The following is a 24,072-nucleotide window of genomic DNA, read 5'->3' as shown; positions in this document are numbered from 1 at the left end:
TGGTCAATCCCGTCCCACAAAAAACCGTAGTCACAAAATTCAAAACCTAAACGTTGTTCTCTTCATAAAGCCTACAAATGCGAATCAACAATGCTGATTTGTCAACTTTTCAATCACTAATTTTATGAACCTTTACTGTGTCAGATGAAAAGTCCCTGCCGAAAGAGATTGCTAAGTTATTAGCCTAATCAGCATATAAAAATGAGTAAAAAATTGCCAAGTTGAAAAAACAAAAAAAAACATTATTTTTAGCATCAACTAACGCTATTTTTAATTAAAGATAATCCATTATTTGATACGTATTCCAACAATAGGATAGAAAGTTATATCTTAGACCGTTTCACACATACATCTTCTAAGCAAAGGAAGGTAAAGTAATAATCTCTACATGCACAGTGAAATCAACAACAGAATTTCATCATAGAATAGATGGTGTAAGTTGATCAAGTTTTTCCCAATACAAAACAATAATCAATGAGATAAAACACTGCAATTGTTGCAGTGATAATATATGAGGATTCTAGACCCACACATTGTCAAAATAATGAAGGAGAAGTGGCTAATTCTGTGACACGGCAGTGTGGCCATATCTTTGCATTACTCTTTTAGTGGCTAGAGCTGCAGCCTCACTGGCACGCATTGTCCCAGTTGCCATAATTGCAGCAAACTCTTTCACAATCTCATCTTGAACTTTGTTGCGTGCATCTCCAAGAGGATCTGCTGTGGCCCCATTTGGTGATGACTTCTGTGGTTCCCCTGCTGGCTTTACAGAAGAAGGTGACTCGGTCTTAGAGTTCCCAACTTTGCCCTTCACTTCGTTGTTCACCCCACCGTTCAAACCGTTCTGAGCCGAAGCATTCACAGCAGTTGGAGGCTTGAATTGTGGCACTTGAGGAACTTCACCAGATTTCAGTGTTGTCTCTAAATTCTGTATCATAGGCACTGCAGAATGGAAGTGACAAGAAATATATATCAGATAAAGAGAAATAGTAAGCACCTCATCTACAGTTTAAGTTAATGAATGATTCAATTTTATAACAAACGTAGAATGAAAATGAAAAAGGATAATGAGGAAAAACGTAGATGCAGGTAGGTGAAAATGGAGATATTAAAACCACAGTACTCTAAAATTTAGAGTCAATTTTAGTTAGAGGTAAAGGTTATAACTCACTTATAAGAGCTCCCATTGGACTGCTCATGACCTCATTAGGGAGCTGAAGAATATATTCAGGAATGGACACACCAACCAAAAATTGAGAAATCTCATTGCTGAAGTTGTTGCAATTGTGTGTAAGCAGACTATATGTTTCAGGTAGGTACCGTGGACTGATTTCCTGCAAATACACTTCGAAGACATCTTTGGGAACATGCGTAACACCTAACTCTACCACCTTAAGGGGAGTTCCATATGGTGTTGATCCAGCAGGACAGTGTTGGATGCCCCCACCAAAGTAATACTCGTCACCATAAACCACAATTCCTGTGTGCCTGAGGTACAAATAGAGTAAACAAATCTACAATCATTCCACACTCCAACAGAATGACACTCTACTAACATGCAAGACATTGGCAAGTACATCCCAACATGCATAGTAAAACCGTGGCAAAAACCAAGTTTCAGGGATTAGAATGTTTTTAATCATATTTGTTTCTATTATAGTTCAATCATTGCATAGACACCACATATCCACAGATAGCACCATCATCTTCCAACTGGCATGTATAACAATCCCCCCAAAACAATTTTCTTTTTGTTCAGAATATAACCAAAGTTGGAATCAGACAAAGACCCTTTTGCCCTGGACCAACAATAAAGAGAAGCACTCACCATATGCCTTCAATAGCTTTCCCCAAAAAGGACATTGAAAGCTGCCGTGCAAGTCCTTGGCTCAAGTCATAAACATTTAGAGTAACCCTGTGACCCTCCTGTGTTCAAATATCAAATTTAATGATAAATGTCAGAACAATTGCAAAGTACTTGAGATGTTAAGCAAAAACAGAAAAAAAAAATGAACAAAAGAGACATGTTGAAAACATAACCGGCACCACATACCTCAGCCATATGTTGTAGTCCTACTGAAAATTACTTAGCCTCTTATGTACTTATGTACACCTTAAAAGGAATGTTGCAAAAACTCCGACAGAGATCAAAAGAACCTAAAACATTGAAGATCAGTAAGAATCAAAGCAATACAACACAAAGGAAAGACACCCTTAAGGACTAAACACGCGACAAAAACAACATCTACGAGAAAGCTGGCTTACTAGGAAAAAGGAACATCAAGACGCGTCAATTCCTTACACTGTAACAACCCCACTATATCACCCACCAAAAACACCCTCAATATACTCCCACTATCACCATAACCATATTAAATCACACTTCAAAACAAAAATCAAAGTCGATCAGAGAATCACATCCAAACCAGAAGCAAGCGAATAAGAAAATATATTTCAAAACCAACAATAAGACAACCATTTGACATCTACATCCACATGTATCACAAAACGCAACGACCCTTTTCAGAAAAGGGGGTGAAAAGAGCACTCCTTAAAATTCTCACATTTAACTCCCAAAAAATGGGAGTTTTTCCAAAATTGGGTACAAACCAATGCAAAGAACCCAACTCCAAAATTCAAACTTTTCAAACATTTACAGATCCAACACAAAAGAGGCACCCCAAATTTTACCTTAATGTAAAAAAGTGTCTCCAAAGATTAGAATCAATTCATAAACCACGCAGTGCAACGAACAAAACGAAGAATGAAAAACCATAGGGAGAAAGAGAGAACCTACAAGATGGAAGAACTACCAAGCAACGCAAAAGATTATAAGATTGGAGAACACGGTTGGGTTTGGTTCCTCTTCAACAAGAAAGGAAAAACCTCGCACGAAAAGTCCCTAATAAATAGAAAACAGAAAATGTTGTTGTTATTTGTAATTGAAATGAATATTCTCTACTGCCACCACATTTTACCTTTCCGTAAGCCTCCGGGACTTTCTAGAATCTACCACCGCTGGTTTCATATCCACGTGTTTTTTAATACCATTCTTATACTCTTTTTTCTGTTTCCAATTTAGATTTTTTAAATTGGAGAAGTATTTTTTAATTTTTTATTAATTTATGACATTTTTCTTGATTCTTAATTTTATGTTTTAATAATTTTTTAAATTAAAATAATTATTTTATTTAAAAAACTTAAAAATAAAATATTAAAATTAATAAGTGTTTTAAAATAATAAGACGAATATTTTAATATTAAAATAATTTAATAATATAAATAAATTTTCATAAATTTTCACATTATCTAAATCATTTATTGTTAGGTTTTTTTAGACAAGAAACTAGATTTATAATTCAGTTTGAGAAATTAACATACAAATATTACTACACAATGGAAATAACACTCTAATTCTAAAAAACATAATATAAGAAAACATTCAACCACTTTCAAGAAAAGAAATTCCCTTCTACATAGGACAAGCCCTATTATGAAACAAAATACACTCCACAACGAGAACTAGAACACCTCCCCTCCTTAAAAGACAAAAATTGCCTAACTACTAATTAAAACTTCTCTTAACTACTGTTTAAACTCTTCCTAACTACTCCTAACCACTTCATACTAACTTCTATGTTTTATTTTTGCCAAACTATCTAAAAACTGTCTACAAACTCTCCAATACATTACATATCCTATCATTACTCATAGTTGCAAAACAACATTGTCCTTAAGGTTGTAATCTAAAAACTGATCCTTAATTGTTGCGACAACTTCCCATGTGACTGTCTCAAGGCTTCCTTTCAGTCGTTGAATTAATCCTTGAATATGCAAAGATCTAACTTTGACAACATAATTTTTTTGCAAATAAATGCTTAATAAACAATCTAACTCGGCTTCCAAAATCAACAAGTTTATTGCTGGAGTTTCTAGCAATCGATTTCCATAACAGATAAGTAACCCAAGACAAAAGGGAGATCGTCCAACATTTGTTGTCCCAACACCAACTATCTTTGAACCATCTACACTGAAAACAACCTAATCTTTTACTTTACTCCCAGAAGTAATGGTTACAATGTTCCCACCACATTCAGGCTTCTTTCCTCTCTCTTCACCTTCCTTCTTTGTTTTGACATATTCACTAAGACTACACAATCCCCACTAAAACCAGCAGTTTTTGCAACTTACTTCTAAACAGCAAGAGTCACAACATTCCCATCACAGTCTTGGTCTTCACCTTCCCCTTTAGCCTTATCCTTTTCTTTTTTTTCTTCTCCCAATTGATGGAATTATCTCCTCCATTTGAACAAAGTGTCTAAAGTTCGGGATTTGAACAAAGTAAAGAATGCAGAGGAGTTTAAACCAGAGAATGCAGCTGGGTTGAAAGTGTCAGAAGTTTAGAATTTAGACCTAGAAAATTCTATAAAGGAACTGAATCCAGAAACAGAGTTAAAAATGTCAAAAGATGTGGAGTTCAAAACAAAAAAGAATATTGAAGAATTGAAGCCAGAAAACGTTGAAGAGTCAGAATTCCAACCCCCACTCTGCGTTTTGGTGTTCCTGCGTGTCGTTTGAGGGTGGTGTTTCGGGTTGTGAGGGTTTTTTCTTTCGGCCGCGTCGTTTAGGGGTTGGGGACTGGACGGTGGAGCGTGTCGTTTTGAGTGGGCGCGTCGTTCTGAAGAAAAAGCGTTTGGGTGGGGTTGGAGAGTGAGGGAATGGAAGAGAGCAGAGAGTGAAGAGAGCATATCAGTGATCATGTGGCAGAGAGTGAAGAGAGCAAATCAGTGATCACGTGGCATCGCCGTTTGCCACATCCACTAAAACTTAACACCGTCCAATTTTAAGGACTAATAGTCAGTGTTTCAAAACAATAAGGACTAAAAACCATCAAAGTTCTGAGTAGGGACTAAAAACAAAATCTTCTGATACTTAAGGGACTAAAAACATATTTAACCCTAATTTCAATTGAACACAATATGACATAGTATATATGTATACAAAGTATCAGAGTAAGTACTGAGTTTAGTATACCAATCATGATGCATGATATACCATTTGCAAAAATAATCAATGAGATTATGCAATAGATATAAAGTACATAGTATAATTGCAGTATATGTATGCATGATATCATCTTACACAGCAACAGAAATGATATGATAGTATAAATGATTCTGCAAGATTAATTCAAATTTTCAAAATGAAGCACATAAATGATTTTCAAAACAATTTTGAATAATATGCAACATTTAATCTTTAACAATCTTTAAGTGTCTCTTAAACTGCTCTACCATGTATTTCTCAAACTTAGTTTGTGGCTTGAACGAGTATTCAAACTTGCCAACCTTTTCCATAATTGACGCATGCTCATCCTTGAATGACCAACCATTCTCATCCTTTTTGAGCTTCATATGATGCAGAGTAGGTTTCCAGATTTAATTTATCTTACTGCATCCCACTATTTCTTCATCAGTGATGTCGAAGTAGAAATGCCTCAAAATTTTACTTATGAACACTCCATAAGGAAGATAAAGTGTTTGTAGTTTTTCTATGTTGATCATATGATCACTGATGGTAGCAACCTAGTTAGTTGGTGTTTTAGTTCTCAGACCATGAATCAAATAAATATCTTCAGTGGTTAACTGGGCATGATAACCTCTTCCAAGTAATAGTATCCAGGCTAGAACAAACGCACATAATCTCTCTTCTCTTTTCATACCTTCATTCAGAAAAAGAGTGAAAGCCCTTGGCCTGTTTGGAAATCTCAAACAGTCCTTGTAAATGTCCATTTTGTTGATATTAGGAACACCTAAATGTGATTTGTGTCCTTCTGATTTCAGACAAGCAATAAAAGACCACATGGCTTCATCGATTATGACATTTACTCCTTTCACCCGAGAGCATATAAGACTGTCTTCTACCCTCATATTAGCATAGAACACCTTCACAAGGTCAGGGTAGTAATCTCCAGTCATTTGAATGAATTTATCCAGTCCCTGATATGTAAGTCATTCTTGAAACAACAAACTTTCATTCTTAAAGAACAGCAGATTCATGAAATTATGAGAGATCACATTCATGAGTCCTTTGAAGCATACAAACGTCGACCGTGTTTCTTCATCGCTAATCTTGCCACTTGGACTGGCATGTCTTGCAGTTCGTGAAACTCTTTTACCACGGCGAGATGAAGATGAGGAGGCCATTTTAGAATCCGGATTTATGAAAATATCTTTCTCAGATAGGGTTAGACTCTAGTTGCTAATACAAAACGACTGAAGAACAAATTAATCGATTGAACAATTTAACCTATTAGGTTAAATTTTAGAAGCGGCCCATTTGAAAATTTAAAAGTTTAAAAAGCCCAACTTCTAAACATAATCGATTACTCTAGTTTTCTAACCGATTAGATCAATCCCTCACACAGAAACATCAACCATAACAAACAGTGCAAAATTCTAATCGATTATATAAGTTGTTTAATCAATTAAAAATGACATATCTCAGGTTTTTGAAAAGTAGAGAAAATACAGAGAAATGTCTAATCAATTACGTTATTCACATAATCGTTTAAAATTTGCAAAACCAGTTCCATACCAAAAACATATTAATCAAGCACAGATCAATCACATACATCAAAAAGAATGTTACAGATAATGAATGATGCATGATTGACAAAATATAAGACCATGTTACCACATGTAGATCTCAAGGAGTATTTGATTCATCCCTTTAGCCTTCCTTGAGTCATGGGTACCTCTAGTTCCTTTATTTGCCTGCAAAAGAGTCATACGGTTTGGAAGCAGGTACCCAAATGAACTTGGGGTCTTTCATGTTAGTAACAAGAGTTGGTTTCTTGGGAATCCATTGAAATTTTCCCTTTGGAACACCAACTTTCTTATAATAACAGGATTTAACAATGTGACCAATAGTGTTACAATAGAAGTAAGTAATAGGTGAAGGTTTACTCAAATCGAAGAATTTCTTTGAATTTATTCTATTGCTTTTACCCGTGTAACCTATTCCTTGTTTTTTAATTACTCTTCTCTATGATCCAAGAACAACTTCTAAGTTGGATCTTCCAAGAGTGAACTTAGATAATGTGTTAGTCAAGTATTCAATATTCTTTATATGAGCAGGGCAATCAATATAGTCTTTAACAATAGTTTTAACTTCAGTTTTAGCATTTTCAATATATTGTAAAGTAACATCAAGTTTATTTTTTAAACAATTATTATCATCAACAAGGTTATTGATACTGTATTCTAAATCCTTTTTCTCATTGTTTAATCGATTAACCTTGTATTGGAGCTTCATGGCTTCTGCATATAGTTCTTAAAAGGCATCCAACAGTTGATAATATCTTTCTTCTATTGGTTCATCATTGAAACTACAGCCACTACTTTCAGAGTTCACTAACCCAGCCATGAGACATAGGTTTGTCTCCTCTTCTAGACTTTGGTCATCATCATCACTAGAAGAGCAACCTAAATCACATTCTTCCCAGGCTATATAGGCTTTCTTCTGCTTGTTTCTTCTCTTGTCTTGATATGATCTTTCATCACTTTTCTACTTCATCTTCAAGACTGGACACTCTAGTTTGATATGCCTTTCTTTGCCACATTCATAACATGTGGAAGTAACGACATTGCTCCTCCTTTTGTTTCCACTAGTATTTCCTACAAAATTAGATACAAAATTTCTAGATTTCATAAATCTTGAAAACTTCTTTACCATCATGTTTAATACTTCCTTTTTTGGCAAATCTGAATCTGAGTCTGCATCACAGTCATGCTTTCTTGAACCAATCTTGCTAATAGTCTTGAGGGAAATAGAATATTTCTATTCACTCTCTTCTTCTTCCCTCAGTCTTCCTAATTCAAGTTCATGCTCCCTGAGCTTTCCAAAGAGGGTTGCCAATTTCTGTTCAAGCGTTTCAGAATCTTGATGTTTATTTCCTCCTTATCAAAAGTCTTACAAAGAGTCACAAGATGATTTACAATGTGCGTGAATCTCTTCTGAACATCATATATGTTTTCTCCTGCCTTCATTATGAATAACTTATTTTTGAATGAGAGAATTTTTTCTGGCTTGTTTGACTTCATTAGTACTCTCATGAGTAACTTCCAGGACATCCCACATTTCTTTTGATGTGGTGCAGGTTGATATCATGAACAATTCGTTAATTGTCAGTGCGGATGACATGATGTTCTTAGCCTTTACATCACAGTGAGCTCTTCTTCTTCCGTCCAAATTCCATTCAGCAAAGTTCTTTTTCACAGTTTTTTCATTAACCACTTTAACAAGCTCATATGGACCATTTATCACTGCATCCCATACACCTTTATCAATTGATTCCAAGAAAATCTCATTCAAATTTTTCAAAAGGGATAGTTTTCTCCTGCAAACAAAAGGTGGTCTGTTTGTGGAAGCACCTTCTCCAAATGTTTGTGAAACAGAGGCCATCATGATCGATTTAATCGATTATACTAAAACCTAATTGATTAAAATTTGAGTAAAGTTCGAATAATCAAATCTGGTGCTAATTGTTGAAAAAAAAAATAGGCCAAGTTTCTCAACCAAGGGGGGTGAATTGATTTCCCTTTATAAAAATTGTTCTTTTAAAAAACTTTTTGAAATCTCTAGAGTTTTCTCAAAATGCAATTAACAAAGAATGAAATGTAATGTAAAAGTGTAAGAAAAGAGAGAATCACACTGTTGTTTATACTGGTTCGACCCACCTGCCTACGTCCAGTCTTCTTTCAATCAACCTTAAATTGGAAGGATTCCACTATATTGATCGAGTTCTACAAGCAAGATATACAAAGAGAACCCTCTCAATGTATTGTCCTCTCTAAGTCCAAATCCAATATAGTAACCCAGAAAGAACAACCTCTTTTTGTCAACCCTTAGAGATAGTCAATCTAAGCACTAGAACTTATCTAAGTCCTCTTCCTGGCCAGTAGCAACAAGGAACCACAATTCACTCTTGATTGCAAATGAATATGATCTCTAGAAAATACACCTCACTTGTGCATATATGATCAATATATGACAACACTTGAATTCTTCAAGAATCTTTGAGAATTTCTTCCAAATTTGATAATCTTGGAGAGTTTCTGACGCACATGCAATAAAAGCTCAACAAACAGGTCAGATATGAAAGTTAGGAATCATTAAAGTTGTTGAATTCAAAGAGCAATGCATCTATTTATAGATATATTAGTGTAGACGCATTTTAATCGATTAGCCAAATAATGTAATCGGTTAAGCAATTCCTTCTGCTATACCGGATTTACGTTTTTCAGATTTTAACAGATTAAGTAGAGCGCATAATCGATTACGCAATTAATACAAGTCATAGCTTTTAAAAATATGATCATTATGATAATTATGACTTATCAAGAAACAACTTTTCAATCAACATGCATTTTAACGATTAGACAAATAACATAATCGGTTAAGTTTCATACTTAAGCAAATTTTGAAATTTTTTTCATTCAAATCACATCAATCCACTCAGTAAACATATGCAGGCATAACAACGAGTTTTAATCGAGTATACCCTTATTCTAATCGGTTAAAACTTGTTGTTTTGCCATAGTTAAGCATATATTGATATCTGATGAATTTAACAGATTGTATAATCAGTGTAATCGATTGATTCACACAAATATGTTATGTGCAAAATGGTTCAATCAAAGATTATTTTCACATAATGAATATACATCACAAATAGTTCAAGCACATACACAAATATAATCAAGCAATAATTTGCTAATTAGATGTGCAAGAAACTATAAAACATTTATGTTGTCATCATAAAAAACACAATGTGAGATATGGGTTCAGCTACATGGCTCCCCTATCAACATGGATAACTCACCATAGTTCGACATTCATACAATATCCATATGGTTAGGTCTAGGTTCATGGCATGATTAAGATGTTTCATTAGTTTAGCATGAAATGTGATGTATGATGAAATTTTAAGATTTTATATTTGATGTTGTTTACATTAGCTTACCCTTTGTTTGGTTGTTGTGTATATTAGGTTCTTATTGCAATGATCATCTGGTAGGTGTGAGTAGAGGATGAAGATGTCTCAGTAGAGGATGAAGATGTCTAAGTAGAGCAAGCTTTGGAGAGGGATGTAGTAAATGTGTAATTCCTTTTAAAATATGTCTTTTGTATAATTATCTTTTGAGAAACCTTATGTACATTCTTAGTCTCTTTTTCTTTTGGAATTGTAAATATAGAATATATGTATAGTTATGCTAGATAACTTAATGTTATTTTATATATTTTCTTAAGTCTATATGTTCTTTTACATTGATTTTGTGATAGTCCTTAGTAGTGATTATACTATTTAAATGGAATGTTACATTTATCAAGTTTATTTTATTATCATTTCTTTAAACTTAATTATTTCTAATCAATAAAAACTATTTATAAAGTTCTGAAATTATTTATATTTGATTTTATAATAATAATAATAATAATAATAATAATAATAATAATAATTTATTATTTTCTATTATCATAAAAAATAACACATGACAATTATTATATATTATTATAAGGGGATTTCCTTTTCTTATAATTAAAATAATTATTTTATCAAGTTTATTCTACGGTTTTTTTTAAAATTTAACAATTTTTTTAAAAAATAATATTTTTTTATTATAAAACTATCAAAAAGAAAATAAAAACTATTTATACTTATATATAAAGAGAATTTCCTTTGTGGTGTCTACATTTATTTTCTAATTTTATCCCTTAAATAATTTTTTTTTAAATTAGAATAATTATTTTATCAAGTTTATTTTGTGATTCTTTTTAAAAATTAACCATTTTTTTTCAATTTGATCGTTTTTTAATTTTAATTATAAAACTACCTAAAAAAATAAAAAGTATGGACAATAAAGTTATACAAATGATTTAAATTTAACTTCATCTATACTTATAAATAAAGTAAAATAAAGATGGTACGATAAAAGAGGTAGAAAAAAAGTTAAGTGTGAATTGGATAGGATTCTTAAACTAAAACTGAATCTGCTCAATCTTACTAACTTTTTTGCAAGTCAAAACTTTAATATGAATTTGAAAGTACAACAAACTAGAATTGTTCACTCTGTTTTCAATTTTTTTTAATCACCTTCTACATTTTGGTTATTGTTGCCATTCATCTTCTCATCTTTCCACTTCTCGCATTTGGACATCATTTGGTACGCATTTCATTGGTGAAGAAGTTAACATCTATGTCTATTATTATCTTTGAGTGACGTATTTATAGGAAAGAAAGAAGAAGTGAAAAATATCTAAAAAAATACAAATGCAATGGAAGTAGTAAGAAGTACCTGTTGGTGAGGGTTGAAACCAATATATAAATAAAAATCAGTTGAATGAATGGATAAAACAAAAGATTAAAATTGAAACTAGTTACCGTTTTATACAAAGCAATAAATATCGCCCTTGACAATTTTATACAGTTGTTGTTATGGATGTGATGGCTACTAGGTTTCCTAAATCCGTTTAATTTGATCTGTCAAATGTATGGCTACATTAAATGGTCAAACGTGTGAATTGATTGTGTAATTTTATAAATATTTGTGTGTTGAGATTTGTCTATATTGTGATATTCCAAAGTTTTTGTCTAAATAAGATGAGTTGGGTTATAAACTAATGTTTTAGTTTAAAAAGAAATGGCAACAATTAGATAAATCAATTGGAGTGTAGAAAAATCAATGTTTTTACTGATGAAGCGTTGGGCACCGTGATGATGTTGTTGAACATTGTTTTGATGGTTCATTACATTTATGTGATGATGTTATATGAGTTTTATTTTTTATTATGAGTTCTAAGTAAGAGTTAGAAATATCTAGGGTAGAGATGCAAATGTTTAAGTAATGTATGAAGTGTATTGATGGAATAACTTGTATTAGGACAATCCTAGCTCAACTAAGTGTTAGTGGACTCGTATAAGAAAGAATATTTAGAGCGAGAGTTGAAGAAGGTTATCGTGTGTGAGTTCAAATTCATGGTTGAACTTATACATAAATGATTTACCATGTTATACTAGTTTGATTGAGATATGTGGCGAAGAAAAGAGGAGACAAGTATAACAAGTGCATGATCTTAAAGTCTAATCAATACATTGAGTCATCCGAAGGTCTTGTTCAATTAGGATGTCTTTGAAAAGTTGAATATATGTGATGTGAAATTGTTTGTGATGAGATAAGTTATTGATTGTTACATGAAAGATAGTATGTTTAAAATTGTATGGTAGATCTTTTATTATGGTCATAATGTTTAAATCTATAAATAGTTATATGAAAAATCCTTTATTATGGTTATAATATCTAAATCTTTTTGTGATATTTTAAATGATTCCAGCTTACCTTGTTTGTATTGTTGTACAAGGTTTTACGCTTTGCTATGGTTGTGTTACTCACGTGAGAAGAGTTGAGTACAAATATAGATCAGTAGTGAGATTACCTAATGACATAGAAAACTAATAAGATGCATGTAGATTACAAGATATATTTATTTTTTACGAGTTTGTAAAAATAATCTGATGTTTTATTTTGAAAAACTTTTTCTATATTTTGGAAGATTGTAATTAGGATACATGTACTCCTTGTCCTATGTGATGCTTTAACATCAAATATGAAGGACCTTTGCTATATACTATAGTATATGGATTTATGGATTATTACATTTATGGTATCAGAACAGGTCTATCCTTAGATGGTATGTGTGTATGGTTTCCTATGTTTTTGTTGCATATCTTTATGTGGTTATGAATAGTTTAGTTGAGTTGTTAACTAACTTCTGGTTAATATGTCATTCCTCGTGTGTCCAAGGTTATGGCACATAGGCCACTTACCCATCCACCTTCACCATTAACTGATACGCCCAATCTAGCCAGAGCTATTAAGGTTGTTGTTGTTGTTTTGTAATAGTAGAGTGCATCCATGGCTCAACAGGACCGGGTTGCATTGTAGCAGATGAAGGTCGCTAGGTTGTCTATTGAAGCGTCCTAGCAATAACATCTACCTATTATTCGACCATTAGAGATTGCAAGAGCAATGGTTGAGGCTTCTAAATCCAAAATTTCTTCTAATGTTTAGAGTTTAGAATATTTTCTCAAATAGAACCCAAAAAAAATTAGTGGAAAAGTGACTCTAAATGAAGAAAAAAATGGCTAAAGGATCTAAAGCGGGTTTTTGATGTAGCTGGAGGTGGTGGTCCTGTGTTGGTGGTTGGCATTCGAGGTGGGGAAGTTTTTATTTTTTTAAATTCTCGCGTGAAACAGGTGCATGCATTCACTCTTAAACTCGTACATCATAGTCGGATATGGAAATCTGATGAATAAGAAATCGGATATCGAAATCCGATCGAACATCAAAATCTGATACTTGTTTGTTGGATTTCGATATGCAAAAGAAGCATTTCGGATGTTAACATTTGAGAAAGTGAAAATTGGATTTAGAATGCGATGGAACTGGATGTTAAAAATCAATAAACTAACATTAAATCATGAAAGAAAAAAAGAATAGCTTAATCAGCATTAGAAATGTGATGGGATTGAATTAGATGTTGAAAATCGATTTAGTTACATCGAATATTGACATCCGATGGAAGCTAAGCTAAATCGATTTTTGACATTCAATTCAGCCTCTTTACATTTTCAAAACAAATTCATTGCAAATCCGTCATGAAACTCCTCACGAACAACTACTAATCAACTAAATCCTGACTCTACAATCTTCTTCTATATGTATAATATTGAAAATAAATATAGCAAATCAATGCATCAATTTGGCAGCGAGAATGGGCAAACGAAAAGCAACGAAAGAGAAAGACGAAGAACACTGTGTGTCTTGATTCACCAACAAAACAAAGATCAACTTGCGAAAAAGAAAACGAAGTTGCATGTGTGTGTCTAGAAGAAGCATGCAGAGCGAAGAGAAGATGAAAGGAGAAGAGTGAGATATGAAGAAAAGAAAGAAAAATATAAGCAAGAATAACAGAGAGAAAAATGTTTCTGTTTTAAATAGAATCTTTAACTACAACCATGACCAGATTTTATCGTTTTTCTAAAAATTATAAACCCTTTAAATAAGGGTGATTTTGTAAAAGCCTTGAAAGTAAAATCCTTGGAGGTGATGGGTGAATCGTCCTCCTTAAAAATGAAGGGAGAGAAGCTGAGTAGAAAATAGAGAAATAGCATCTCTGTGAAGTACATAAATCTGAATATAAAATTCATACTTATTTTTAACAAGTAATGATATATGTTATATTGTATATATGATTTTTAATTATAATTTTTTTGTTTGAATACTTTTTTTTATCGGATAAATAGAAAACTACAGGTCTTTCTATTACAGAAAAAGAAGGTAAGAGAGAGTGTTTTTGTTAGAATAATGTTCATTTAAAAAAATAAAAGAAAAATAATTGTTTAGAAAACTAAAATTAATTTATATATAATTTGATATTTTATGATGTAACCTTTTTAAAATCTATTTTTATTGTATGTGTTTATTTTATAATCATTTTGTATACATGTTTAGAAAAATATGTATTCAAATACCTTTTAATAATAAATTAAATTGATATGCATAACATGTTATAGTTAAAATTATTTTGAAATTTTGAATGTAGTTATTGCAGATTTAGTAAGAAAACAGAAGAAAATAAAGAATAAGATGAGAACAGCTACTATCCACTACTGCTGTGTGTAAAATTGTAGTTTAGTTTTGCAGTGTCTGATTTCAGTGTTTCAGTCTCCTTTAACTATTTCTTTTATTCCATAAATATTTGGTTATTTTTGCTTACAATAACACAAATGAATAATATAATATTTATTTCTCCTCCTTGGATGTTTCTTTTTCTTCTTCATGTATTTTGTTCCATGACTGGTTGTATTCATATGTTCTTATAAACTTTTATATTTCTTTTAAAATATTATATTTGAAAAGGAGAATACATATTAAATTTATGTATATTTTATCTCAATATTTTTTGAAAAAAAAAAACTCAATTTTTCTTGTTATGTTTTGTTCTTGAAGTGTTTATAAAGCTTGTCTAAATAAACCTTATCATGTACATATAGATAATAAATTATATAAACAAGAAAAGAGAAAGATGATAACATTGGCCTTTTTCTAGTGTGAAAGTGTAATAATACAATTTAGGCATACATGTGTATGCATTCAATGCATGACCTTAATAATAACCTGCAACAAAAAGTTTGTATTATACAGTATACACAGCACAATTTTCACCTTATTCTTTAGTCTAATCTTAAAATGAATGGTATGTTATATCCCCAAACACTCCCATTGAAATAAGGAGCCAACCAAATTTTGAAAACTATGTTTAATCACACACAAAACTGTATCGAATCTGCTCTTGTGTTGACAATAGAATGTTCTTCACCATCCAACCCATTTCCACCATTTGGTCAATCAAATTAGACACATCCCTCTCTGCAGATCTCTTGCCATTCTCAACAATTACAGACCAATCTTCCATTGTTGAGTCTGATGCATTGTTTTCCTCTACAATAATCTCCCACCTACTACTGTTCATAAGTAGAGCCCTTCTGATGTAGCAAGCCTAAACATTGTTTTTTGTTTTTCAGGCCATGTCAAAAGATCATTAATATATGTAAAACTGGCTTCAGCTTAAACATTGCATCTTGTTGAATCAAATTAATTTATTGAATCTGTGGATTCTTTTGGTCAGATAGTAAAGTCCTCTGACACAGTTAAAATTTATTAAAAATTACAAAAATCACAGTGAAACTCATGCAATGTGACTCCTAATTTTGAGTTGTGTTTGAATAAATGTATTGGTAGCCTTTCTCTTCATGTTAAAGGAAAAGATTCACAAAGCAAGTTTAATGGACCCAACACACACAATTGTGGGCAAACTGTAACTGTTTGTGTTTTCCTCATGACAAGAGAAGATCCAAACAAGTAGCTAGAAGTGATGAATCATGGTAGTTGAAAAAACATCAACAAGAATAGTCATATTACCTGCAACAAACCCATGATTATGTGTGCTGCTTCGGCTCCTTCGCGAATGGAAAGAAGAATAGACTGCTAGATGGATTAGCACCCATAGAAACAAGAAAAATAAGAACAGTTAGAAAACACTACTTTGTAGGATGTTATGAGAAAGTTTAGGTTAAATTAGGATACCCTCATAATAAAGCTCACCTTTTTAGTTCCCTTTAATCCTTTGAAGAACTCCACGCACACAAAGTAATAATCCTCCTTAGTTATACACTGTATTGTCTTCATAGACCACTTTGGTATTTGGTCCTTGGGATTTAAGCACCCTATTCTAATTGGCCACGACCATTTACCTAACCAATGAACTGTATCAGTTGAGTGTAAGCACACTACTGAAAAACATAACTTGGACAGTATTAAACAGAATAGAAGAGTCTTGTGTATCACCTTTAAATCCCAGAAAATTAACTCCTTCTTTATCGCTCACCTCTGCAGGGGATGGCACATATCCACGCTCAATCCAAGTGCTCAGAATAATTTCAAGCCTATCCTAAATAACACCCCAACAAGGAAAAAAACTAATAAGGAATCTAGAAAGTGATAATGTCGTGAAATAAAATGTAGAAGACCGCAACGTGGAAGCCCAAGTCGAGTAGAAAACGAGTGTTAAGCCAAATTTGAGAGCAGAACTTTTTATTACAAAATCAGGAATATTGAAGATTTCTGTTAGATTTGCAAGTCAGATTCTATTAGGCTAATATGGCATTGTGTTATTTTGTTAGAGCATATTTCTGTTAGAGTTGGTTGTTAGTTTGCATGACTCATTTCATCTTTATTTAGCTGTGTTTTCGTATCATGGGATATGCAATCAAATCAATTTCCTTCTTACAATCTTCTTTGGAGGACCTCTCCGTCCTTGGATTCAGAGAAATTATATCCCTTAGATAAATAAAGTAATGGAGAAATTAATATTTCAAGCTCCAGAAAGCCTACCTTAGTCAAAGTTTGCAGATGTACATGCTTTAATCCTTGATAAATCCCAAAGAGATCCATTGCAGCAAAAAAGGGATAGATAAGGTAATGCAGACCTGCTTGTTGCCTTGCAAGCCAGAAAATAATTTCAAGTTAATAACATATGCTTTTGTTTTCCCTTTTTAAAGATATGTTCATTGAGTTCTGAAGGTAAAATGCCCTGCAGTCAGCTCTAGTTACACAGATTAGCCCACTTATAGTCTTATATGCCAAATGAGCAATAAGAATGTTTAAGTAATATTTTTATACAAAAAGGAGGTGGATAACAACCTTCGATGGTTCTCTATACACATGTTAACAAGTGCAGCAAGCATAAGACCAAGGATGTCAAAGCACACTGTTTGAATCTGAAATATATAAAAAAAATTAAGAAAATAGCCTGTTCAAGATAAATATTATGGACAAAAAAAGAAAGAAAGAAATACAGATACTCACCTGTGCCTTAGCAGATATTTCACCAAGGTTGTCTCCTATTGCAAAACTTTGATGAACAGCTGACTGATTAAAAAATGTTAAAACACCACCTTTGGGTCAAAGAAGTTATCAATCACAATACACAAGGCAAAAGCCTGAATTTTAAAAATACATCTTCAATTTATGAACTTTCCTGTAGATGAGGTTGGGTAAAAGATAATTACGCAACCATCAAATAGAAAGACAAGATAACCAGTTCATACTGTCAGAGTGTTTTATGCATTATTGAGCATGTTTTATAAGTTTGGGTTGAAAGGATTAGTTGCAAATAGATCATGGAAGATGGAAAACTCAGATACCACGTTGAAAAGAGAGAAGTCGAGAAGGAACATAATAAATTTTGTGTATTGGGTACAGCACAAGTATTCTTATTTACAACAAAGAAGAGATACAATAATAAGGCACAAAAATGATGTCGGTCAATTTTTGTTGGAGTTGATAAATTAAATAATAAATAATATCTTTAACACTTCCCCCCTCAAGTTGGAGGTTATGTATCATATCAGTGAAGCTTATTAAAATGGTCAGAGAACAGAGCAATTGTTGAAGGACAAAAATGGATATACAGCGGTTGCCAAAAGCTGAAAAATGCTCAAAAATTGCAACAATTGCTAGAAAGCAAAAGTGCTAAAAGAACACTGCAGTGGCCTAAAAGTATAAATGCTTAAAGGACACAGCAGCTACTGGAATGTAAAAATGCTCAGAGGACCCATTCACATACTTGATGGTATATTTGTATTACATAATGTTAGATGTTAAGATGTGTGTTTATGTTAATTGGGCTCAGCCCATTCTGTATTAAGGGCCTTGGCCCATATCTTACATTATAAATAAACTACCCTATGTGTATGCAAAAGCCACAAGGGAGATTTCTCCTAATCTTCTCTATTTATAACATGGTATCAGAGCCATGGTTAGAGTCTATCCTAGCGAGTTCTAAGTGGGCATTTCTGTTTCCACCCGTTGTCGGGCCGCTATCGGACTACCCATTAATTTCTACTATCACGCACAAGATGTTTATACCTCGGCGTGAAGGGGATGTGTTGGAAGTCCCACATCGACTAGAGATAAGGCCAAATTATAATATACAAGTGAGGTGCAAACCTCACCTTACAAGCCGGTTTTGTGGGGTTGAGTTAGACTTAAAGTCCACTTCTAACACATACTAATGGCTACCATCTATCTTATCTCATTGAAATAAGAGCTATTTGTATTTAAACATTCCAAAAAAACATGCGAAATATTGGCACAAAGTACATCAATGACGGTGAGGTCCACTAATATTTGTATTACATAATAATGGCTACCATCTATCTTATGTCACTGAAAAAGAGCTATTTGTAGTTAAACATTCCACAAAAACATGCGAAATACTGGCACAAAGTACATCAATGACTGTGAGGTCCACTGTTAGGGGCTGGAAAGTATACGAGAAAAAGAGATATAGGAGAGAGAGAGAAGGGGACCAAACGGTAGAAGGCGAGGACCGAATGGTAGATAAGGAGGGACGACCAGGCCGAACGATAGAAGGCGGGGAGTTAGTTGGCCGAGCGGTAGACAAGGAGGGACGACCAGGCCGAACGGTAAAAGGCGGGGAGCTAGTTGGCCGAGCGGTAGACAAGGAGGGACGACCAGGCCGAACGGTAGAAGGCGGGGAGTTAGTTGGCCAAGCGGTAGACAAGGAGGGACGACCAGGCCGAACGGTAGAAGGCGGGGAGTTAGTTGGTCGAGCGGTAGACAAGGAGGGACGACCAGGCCGAACGGTAGAAGGCAGAGAGCTAGTTGGCCGAGCGGTAGACGAGGGAGGACGACCAGGCCGAACGGTTGGGAACAGCGAGGAAGCATCTTAATTGCCACAGCAGTTAGGATGGGCGGGAAATTAAATAAAGTAACAAGAGATATTTTGAGAAGATATTCAGCAGAGGATAATTAGAGTAACAAAGCCATATTTTAGTATATTATTCAGTATAAGTTAAATATAGTAAATAAGGCTAAATATATTTGTATCAGATAATTATAGGATTATTTTATATTAATCGGTATCTTTTGAGCAGGAATTTATTAGTATAAATAAGGGGGAAGATTAGGGTTAAGGGTATGCTTTTGATTTGTGAGTTTTGTAAGAGAGGTTATGCTCTCAGGTAATTGACAGAGATCCTGCTCCCAGTTATTGTTTATTTCTTTCAGTTGTGTTTCCATTCAATAAAAGAGGTTTATTCAGCTATTTGTCATCGTTCATTGCTCTGTGAGTGTGTGAGAGGTTGTACTGGGCTAGTTTACGTACTCAGGTACGTAACATCCACTAATATCATCCATACATAGCAACCAAATCTCTGAATTTTAAACATACTAACATGACTTACAAAAGTAGTTACCGCAAGGAAAAACACATCATCAATTAATGAATTATGATATCAGCGGTACAAGATTTGGACAATTCTTTTAAATCTTCTTTTCTAACCCCTAACATTGTTACATAATTTCATATTAGAAAGTCCAATAAATTCAAGTCCAATAAATTCAATGCCTAACTAGAATGCAGCTATCTTTATTTTTCTGCCATACAGATTATTTTCATATATCACAATTACCATGTGGACTACATAGACTAAAAAGCACTCTAGATTGATGATATACATAAAAGAAATTCTATTAGAAGTATAAAATCATTCAAAGAATGACTCCAAACATGAGACATCCAAAAAAGGAAAAAAATATAGTAGAGAACTATATACTGTAGGGGTCTGATCCTTACCCGAGTTGCTAAGTAACAAGCAAGGCTTATTTGTTTAGAAATATTGGCAATAGTTGCAAGAAGCAGGAAGCATCGAGGAAATGTGGGAGTAAGTAATTCAAGTCCAATGCTTGCAACAAAAAGAACAGATGTAGTGAACCTGACCCTCTTTGTACAGCAGTTACCAAAAAGACAAAAAGAAAGATTCATCAGATTTCTTTATACATGATTGGTGCATGTCAAACTGAAGTTTCAATCACCATCATCACTTCAAATCACTGTACTTCTTAAGTTCAGCTGACTTTATAATCAAATATAAGAATACAGTGCTTGTAACTCCAAGAAATTAGTTTTATTAAAAATAGAAATTAAAATACCTTTAAGTTTGTATCAAAAGCAGATGCTAGACTAGCAGTGTAGATGCATCTGCTTAGACGTCCAATGCCATCTTTTAAGACCCAATTAAGGGCAGCAGCAGATGGAAGAGAACTCGAGAATCCAACTCCCATGGCTGTAAACATTGCCTGAGACCAATCCATTATAACACAGTAAGTTCACATGCATTCCAAACAGCTACAGTTAGACCTACAAGAACTTTCATCACAGTTAAAAGAAGGATAAAATGTGCAACATATTCATTATGTGATAAAGATACAAAGAACCATATTCAGCTCACTCCTTCTTTCTCCCCTCGTGGCAACATGATGTGACAATAGATTGGTAAAAACCAAGTTTGAATGTTACCACAAATCAATTCATCAGGATTATCAATTTTGAAAAGAAAACAAACCCACCACCCAATAAGACACAAAACAATCTCTCAAACGTGTGTTTGCACAAGGTGCGTGCAGTCACCTGATGATATGCACAGCACATGACAACAGACTGATAAGCCCTGTATGAAATTTTCCTCATGTTAACACTAACGGGGTTGCCAATTTTCAAAAGCAAACAAATTAATCACACAATTAAGACACATAGTCTCATCCCTCTCTCTCACACTCACACTCTTAATGATACGTGCATGACATATGGCAAAAGACTAATAAACAAAGTTTAAACTTTTCCACATGAATTAACACATAAGGTACTATCAATTTTCAAAAGCACACTCTAATCATCTAACCCCATAACACGAAACAGATGGTCACATAACAACTTCAACAGTTTTAGTTTAACAATTAACCCAAATAAAAAAAACTAACAACCTTTTTTATTCTATTAATACTTACTTTTCCGATTTTAAAACCCGATTTATAAAGTATTTCCACTCTACTCAACAATCAATTTTCCCCCAAATTTTATCAAGTTATGAATCTTTTTATTTGTGTCCACCAAGTATCTTAAAAACTGAAATAACATAACACCCAAGAAACATTTTATCCCCCTCCCTTCTTAATTTTTCAAATGCTCCATTCAAGAACTCGGAGAGCAAACCTTTAAAAAACAGAAATGTGCTCCTGGGACAAAGACCATGTTGGGAGAAAATTTTCCTTTAAGCACTTGTAATAAGAGAAAAAAAATAAGAAAACAAATTAAATATATATCTCTATAAACTAAATATGAATTGGTGGTTAAGTTAATATCTAGAAACTCTCTCATCTTACTAATTTCAATGTGTGAGCTAATTTTATGCAAACATGCTAGAAGCTAGTGTTTAATTTGCAGTTAGCACACACCATACACACCCAGATGTCTTGCAGAGACAAATAACTTTTAGAAAACATAAAACAGATTTTTTTAACAATAAGCAAACAAGGACTAACCTGAGTGGCGAGCACTTGCAGGGCGGAGCTGAAAACCCGATGCAGAAGCTTCCACTTCACATACTCCACATAGTTCCCCGTCACCCCTCTCGGAATAAAGAACTCCCTCACAACGGACCCGCACACCCTCAACACCCTATCATCGAAGTCAACGTCAGCATCCGCGGCGCCACCGTCTACGGTCACCACCTGCAGGCAGTTCCCAGCCCAGAAGAATCTAGAAGTTTCGGTGGGTCTCCTGACAACCACAAAGGGAAGCCGAACCGGCACCTCCTTCGCAACCCCTCCATCAGAGACGCAGTCCAGGGAGGTTCGGAGCGAGGAAAGGGGCGAGACTCTCCTAAAGGAGAGATTTTGGTTAGTGGGTGGGGCTGGTTCGTTGGAATTTGTGAGGTTCCATGGTGTGTAGTGGTTGGTGGATAGGCGAAGAAAGAATGGCATGAGAGTTTGGATAGGAACGCGTGGAGGTTGAAGGAGGTTCAAGCCAGGTTTTTGTTATTGTTTTGCAAAAGAAGAAGAAGAAGAAGAAGGGATAAGAAGAAGATGATGAAGAAGAAGATGGTTAAGAAGAAGATGATGAAGAAGAAGAAGAAGATGATGATGATGATGATGAAGATGAAGAAGAAGATGGTGAAGAAGAAGATGGTGAAGAAGAAGAAGAAGAAGAGTTTTTGGTCTTGAGTTGGAAGAGAAAGGTTGGAAATGAAGGGAAGAGAATATAGCTGAGAAAGAAAGAGAATGTGTGTTACAGCACATTTGTTTAACAGAAATTTTTATTAAGTTAAAAATCATAAATAAAAATATAAGAATTTTTATTGTCTTTTTCATAATGATTTTCTTTTTCAATGTGATAATTTTAATTTTTAAAAAATGAAATAGTTTAGTAGAGAAGACATGTTGAGCCGGCACATGATTACCAAAGTTTCATAGGCTCAAACATTAATAAACTCTTGCAAAAAAACAATATTTTCTGTATATAAAAACTATACTATTTATGCTATTTGTTAATCCTTCATTACTCTAATCAAGATTTGAATAGATGACCACTTACCCCTTCAAAGATTCTCGCTATGTGAGTTACACATGTATAAAAAATATACAATATCAATAACAACAAACTGAAATCTTATTACAATATTATTTCTAAGTTTTATATTTTTTCGAGTCTTACAAAAAGAAATTTATTTCCTGAAAATTGATCTACTCATAAAAAAAAGGTAGGGATACTCGTTTTTTATAAATTCTTATAACTCCCAAGTTATAGCTTTATCCCAAAATACCTTCAGAATGTCATTTTCTTGCAACGTCTTGGTTTCTACATCTAATACGCGTATCATTCCAACATCTATAGTTAAATCCTCCTTGACTTGAATGTCATCATCCTCCAACACATGAACAAGATCTGAAACATACTTCCTCAACTAAGATACATAAAAAATATTATGCAAGTTTCCCAATTGAGGTGGTAGTGTTATCTTATATGCTACTAGACCAACTCTCCTTCGCACTTGATATAGCCCTAGAAACTTTGGCAAAAACTTCATTGACTTTATAGCTCTCCCAACTCCTATTATTAGTGTCTCTCACAAAACACATGATCTCTAACTTCAAACTATAGTGGTCTCTTCCTCTTATCTGCATAAGAATTCTTTCTACTTTGAGTGACTCTCATCCATTCTTGAATCATTTTCACCTTGTTAGTAATCTATTGCAACAACTCAATACCTACTGTCACTAATTCTCCATCCTGAAACCCACACAATGACGTTCGACATCTCCTTCCATACAAAGCTTCAAAATGTGACATCCTGATTCTAGAATCGTAACTATTGTTGTAAATGAACTCAACCAACGGTAAAAACTCATTCCAACATCCTAGATGGTCCAAAACATAGGTCCTCAACAAATCTTCCAACGACTTAATGGTTCTTTCGCATTTCCATCAGTTTGATGATGATATGCTGAGCTCATCCTTAACTGTGTGCCCAAAGCTCTCTGCAATGTTTGCCAAAACCTTGATGTGAACCTCAAATCTCGATAT

General features: G+C 33.7%; 2 protein-coding genes across 12 annotated transcripts; both read right to left on the bottom strand.

Annotated features, from left to right (window-relative positions):
• Positions 1 to 394: 394 nt before the first annotated feature.
• Positions 395 to 2,955, bottom strand: LOC108327874 (uncharacterized). Of its 3 annotated transcripts, none has more exons than XM_017561597.2 (5): positions 2,798 to 2,955; positions 2,054 to 2,157; positions 1,829 to 1,926; positions 1,172 to 1,488; positions 395 to 942 (listed from the first exon to the last, which is right to left on the bottom strand). In XM_017561597.2, the coding sequence occupies exons 2-5, from the start codon at positions 2,060 to 2,062 to the stop codon at positions 560 to 562; spliced, it is 807 nt and encodes a 268-aa protein (XP_017417086.1). In that variant the 5' UTR covers positions 2,063 to 2,157; positions 2,798 to 2,955; the 3' UTR covers positions 395 to 559. The 3 variants fall into 3 exon arrangements, with proteins under 3 accessions (XP_017417086.1, XP_017417087.1, XP_017417088.1); XM_017561598.2 differs by having other exon boundaries at positions 2,794 to 2,937; XM_017561599.2 differs by having other exon boundaries at positions 2,692 to 2,915.
• Positions 2,956 to 15,150: 12,195 nt separating this feature from the next.
• On the bottom strand, positions 15,151 to 22,773 carry LOC108329647 (protein root UVB sensitive 4). Of its 9 annotated transcripts, none has more exons than XM_017563961.2 (10): positions 22,032 to 22,773; positions 20,643 to 20,789; positions 20,287 to 20,433; positions 17,493 to 17,555; positions 17,328 to 17,404; positions 17,019 to 17,124; positions 16,473 to 16,575; positions 16,230 to 16,390; positions 16,047 to 16,112; positions 15,151 to 15,624 (listed from the first exon to the last, which is right to left on the bottom strand). In XM_017563961.2, the coding sequence occupies exons 1-10, from the start codon at positions 22,470 to 22,472 to the stop codon at positions 15,385 to 15,387; spliced, it is 1,551 nt and encodes a 516-aa protein (XP_017419450.1). In that variant the 5' UTR covers positions 22,473 to 22,773; the 3' UTR covers positions 15,151 to 15,384. The 9 variants fall into 9 exon arrangements, with proteins under 9 accessions (XP_017419450.1, XP_052728938.1, XP_017419451.1 ...); XM_052872978.1 differs by having other exon boundaries at positions 15,151 to 15,242; XM_017563962.2 differs by having other exon boundaries at positions 16,047 to 16,109.
• Between the last annotated feature and the right edge of the window lie 1,299 nt (positions 22,774 to 24,072).

The sequence above is a fragment of the Vigna angularis genome, chromosome 2 (assembly GCF_016808095.1).
Source record: "Vigna angularis cultivar LongXiaoDou No.4 chromosome 2, ASM1680809v1, whole genome shotgun sequence".
Classification (NCBI taxonomy): domain Eukaryota; kingdom Viridiplantae; phylum Streptophyta; class Magnoliopsida; order Fabales; family Fabaceae; genus Vigna; species Vigna angularis.
This window is presented reverse-complemented; position numbering and strand designations above follow the sequence as displayed.

Coding starts and splice junctions, on each gene's coding strand:
- LOC108327874 (XM_017561597.2), bottom strand. Junction 1,489..1,828: donor AAAGCTATTGAAGGCATATG/GTGAGTGCTTCT, acceptor TTTGTACCTCAG/GCACACAGGAATTGTGGTTT. Junction 943..1,171: donor TCCAATGGGAGCTCTTATAA/GTGAGTTATAAC, acceptor TCCATTCTGCAG/TGCCTATGATACAGAATTTA.
- LOC108329647 (XM_017563961.2), bottom strand. CDS start 22,472: ATGCCATTCTTTCTTCGCCTATCCACCAACCACTACACACCATGGAAC. Junction 17,405..17,492: donor AAATATCTGCTAAGGCACAG/GTGAGTATCTGT, acceptor TATATATTTCAG/ATTCAAACAGTGTGCTTTGA. Junction 16,391..16,472: donor TAATTTTCTGGGATTTAAAG/GTGATACACAAG, acceptor CAACTGATACAG/TTCATTGGTTAGGTAAATGG.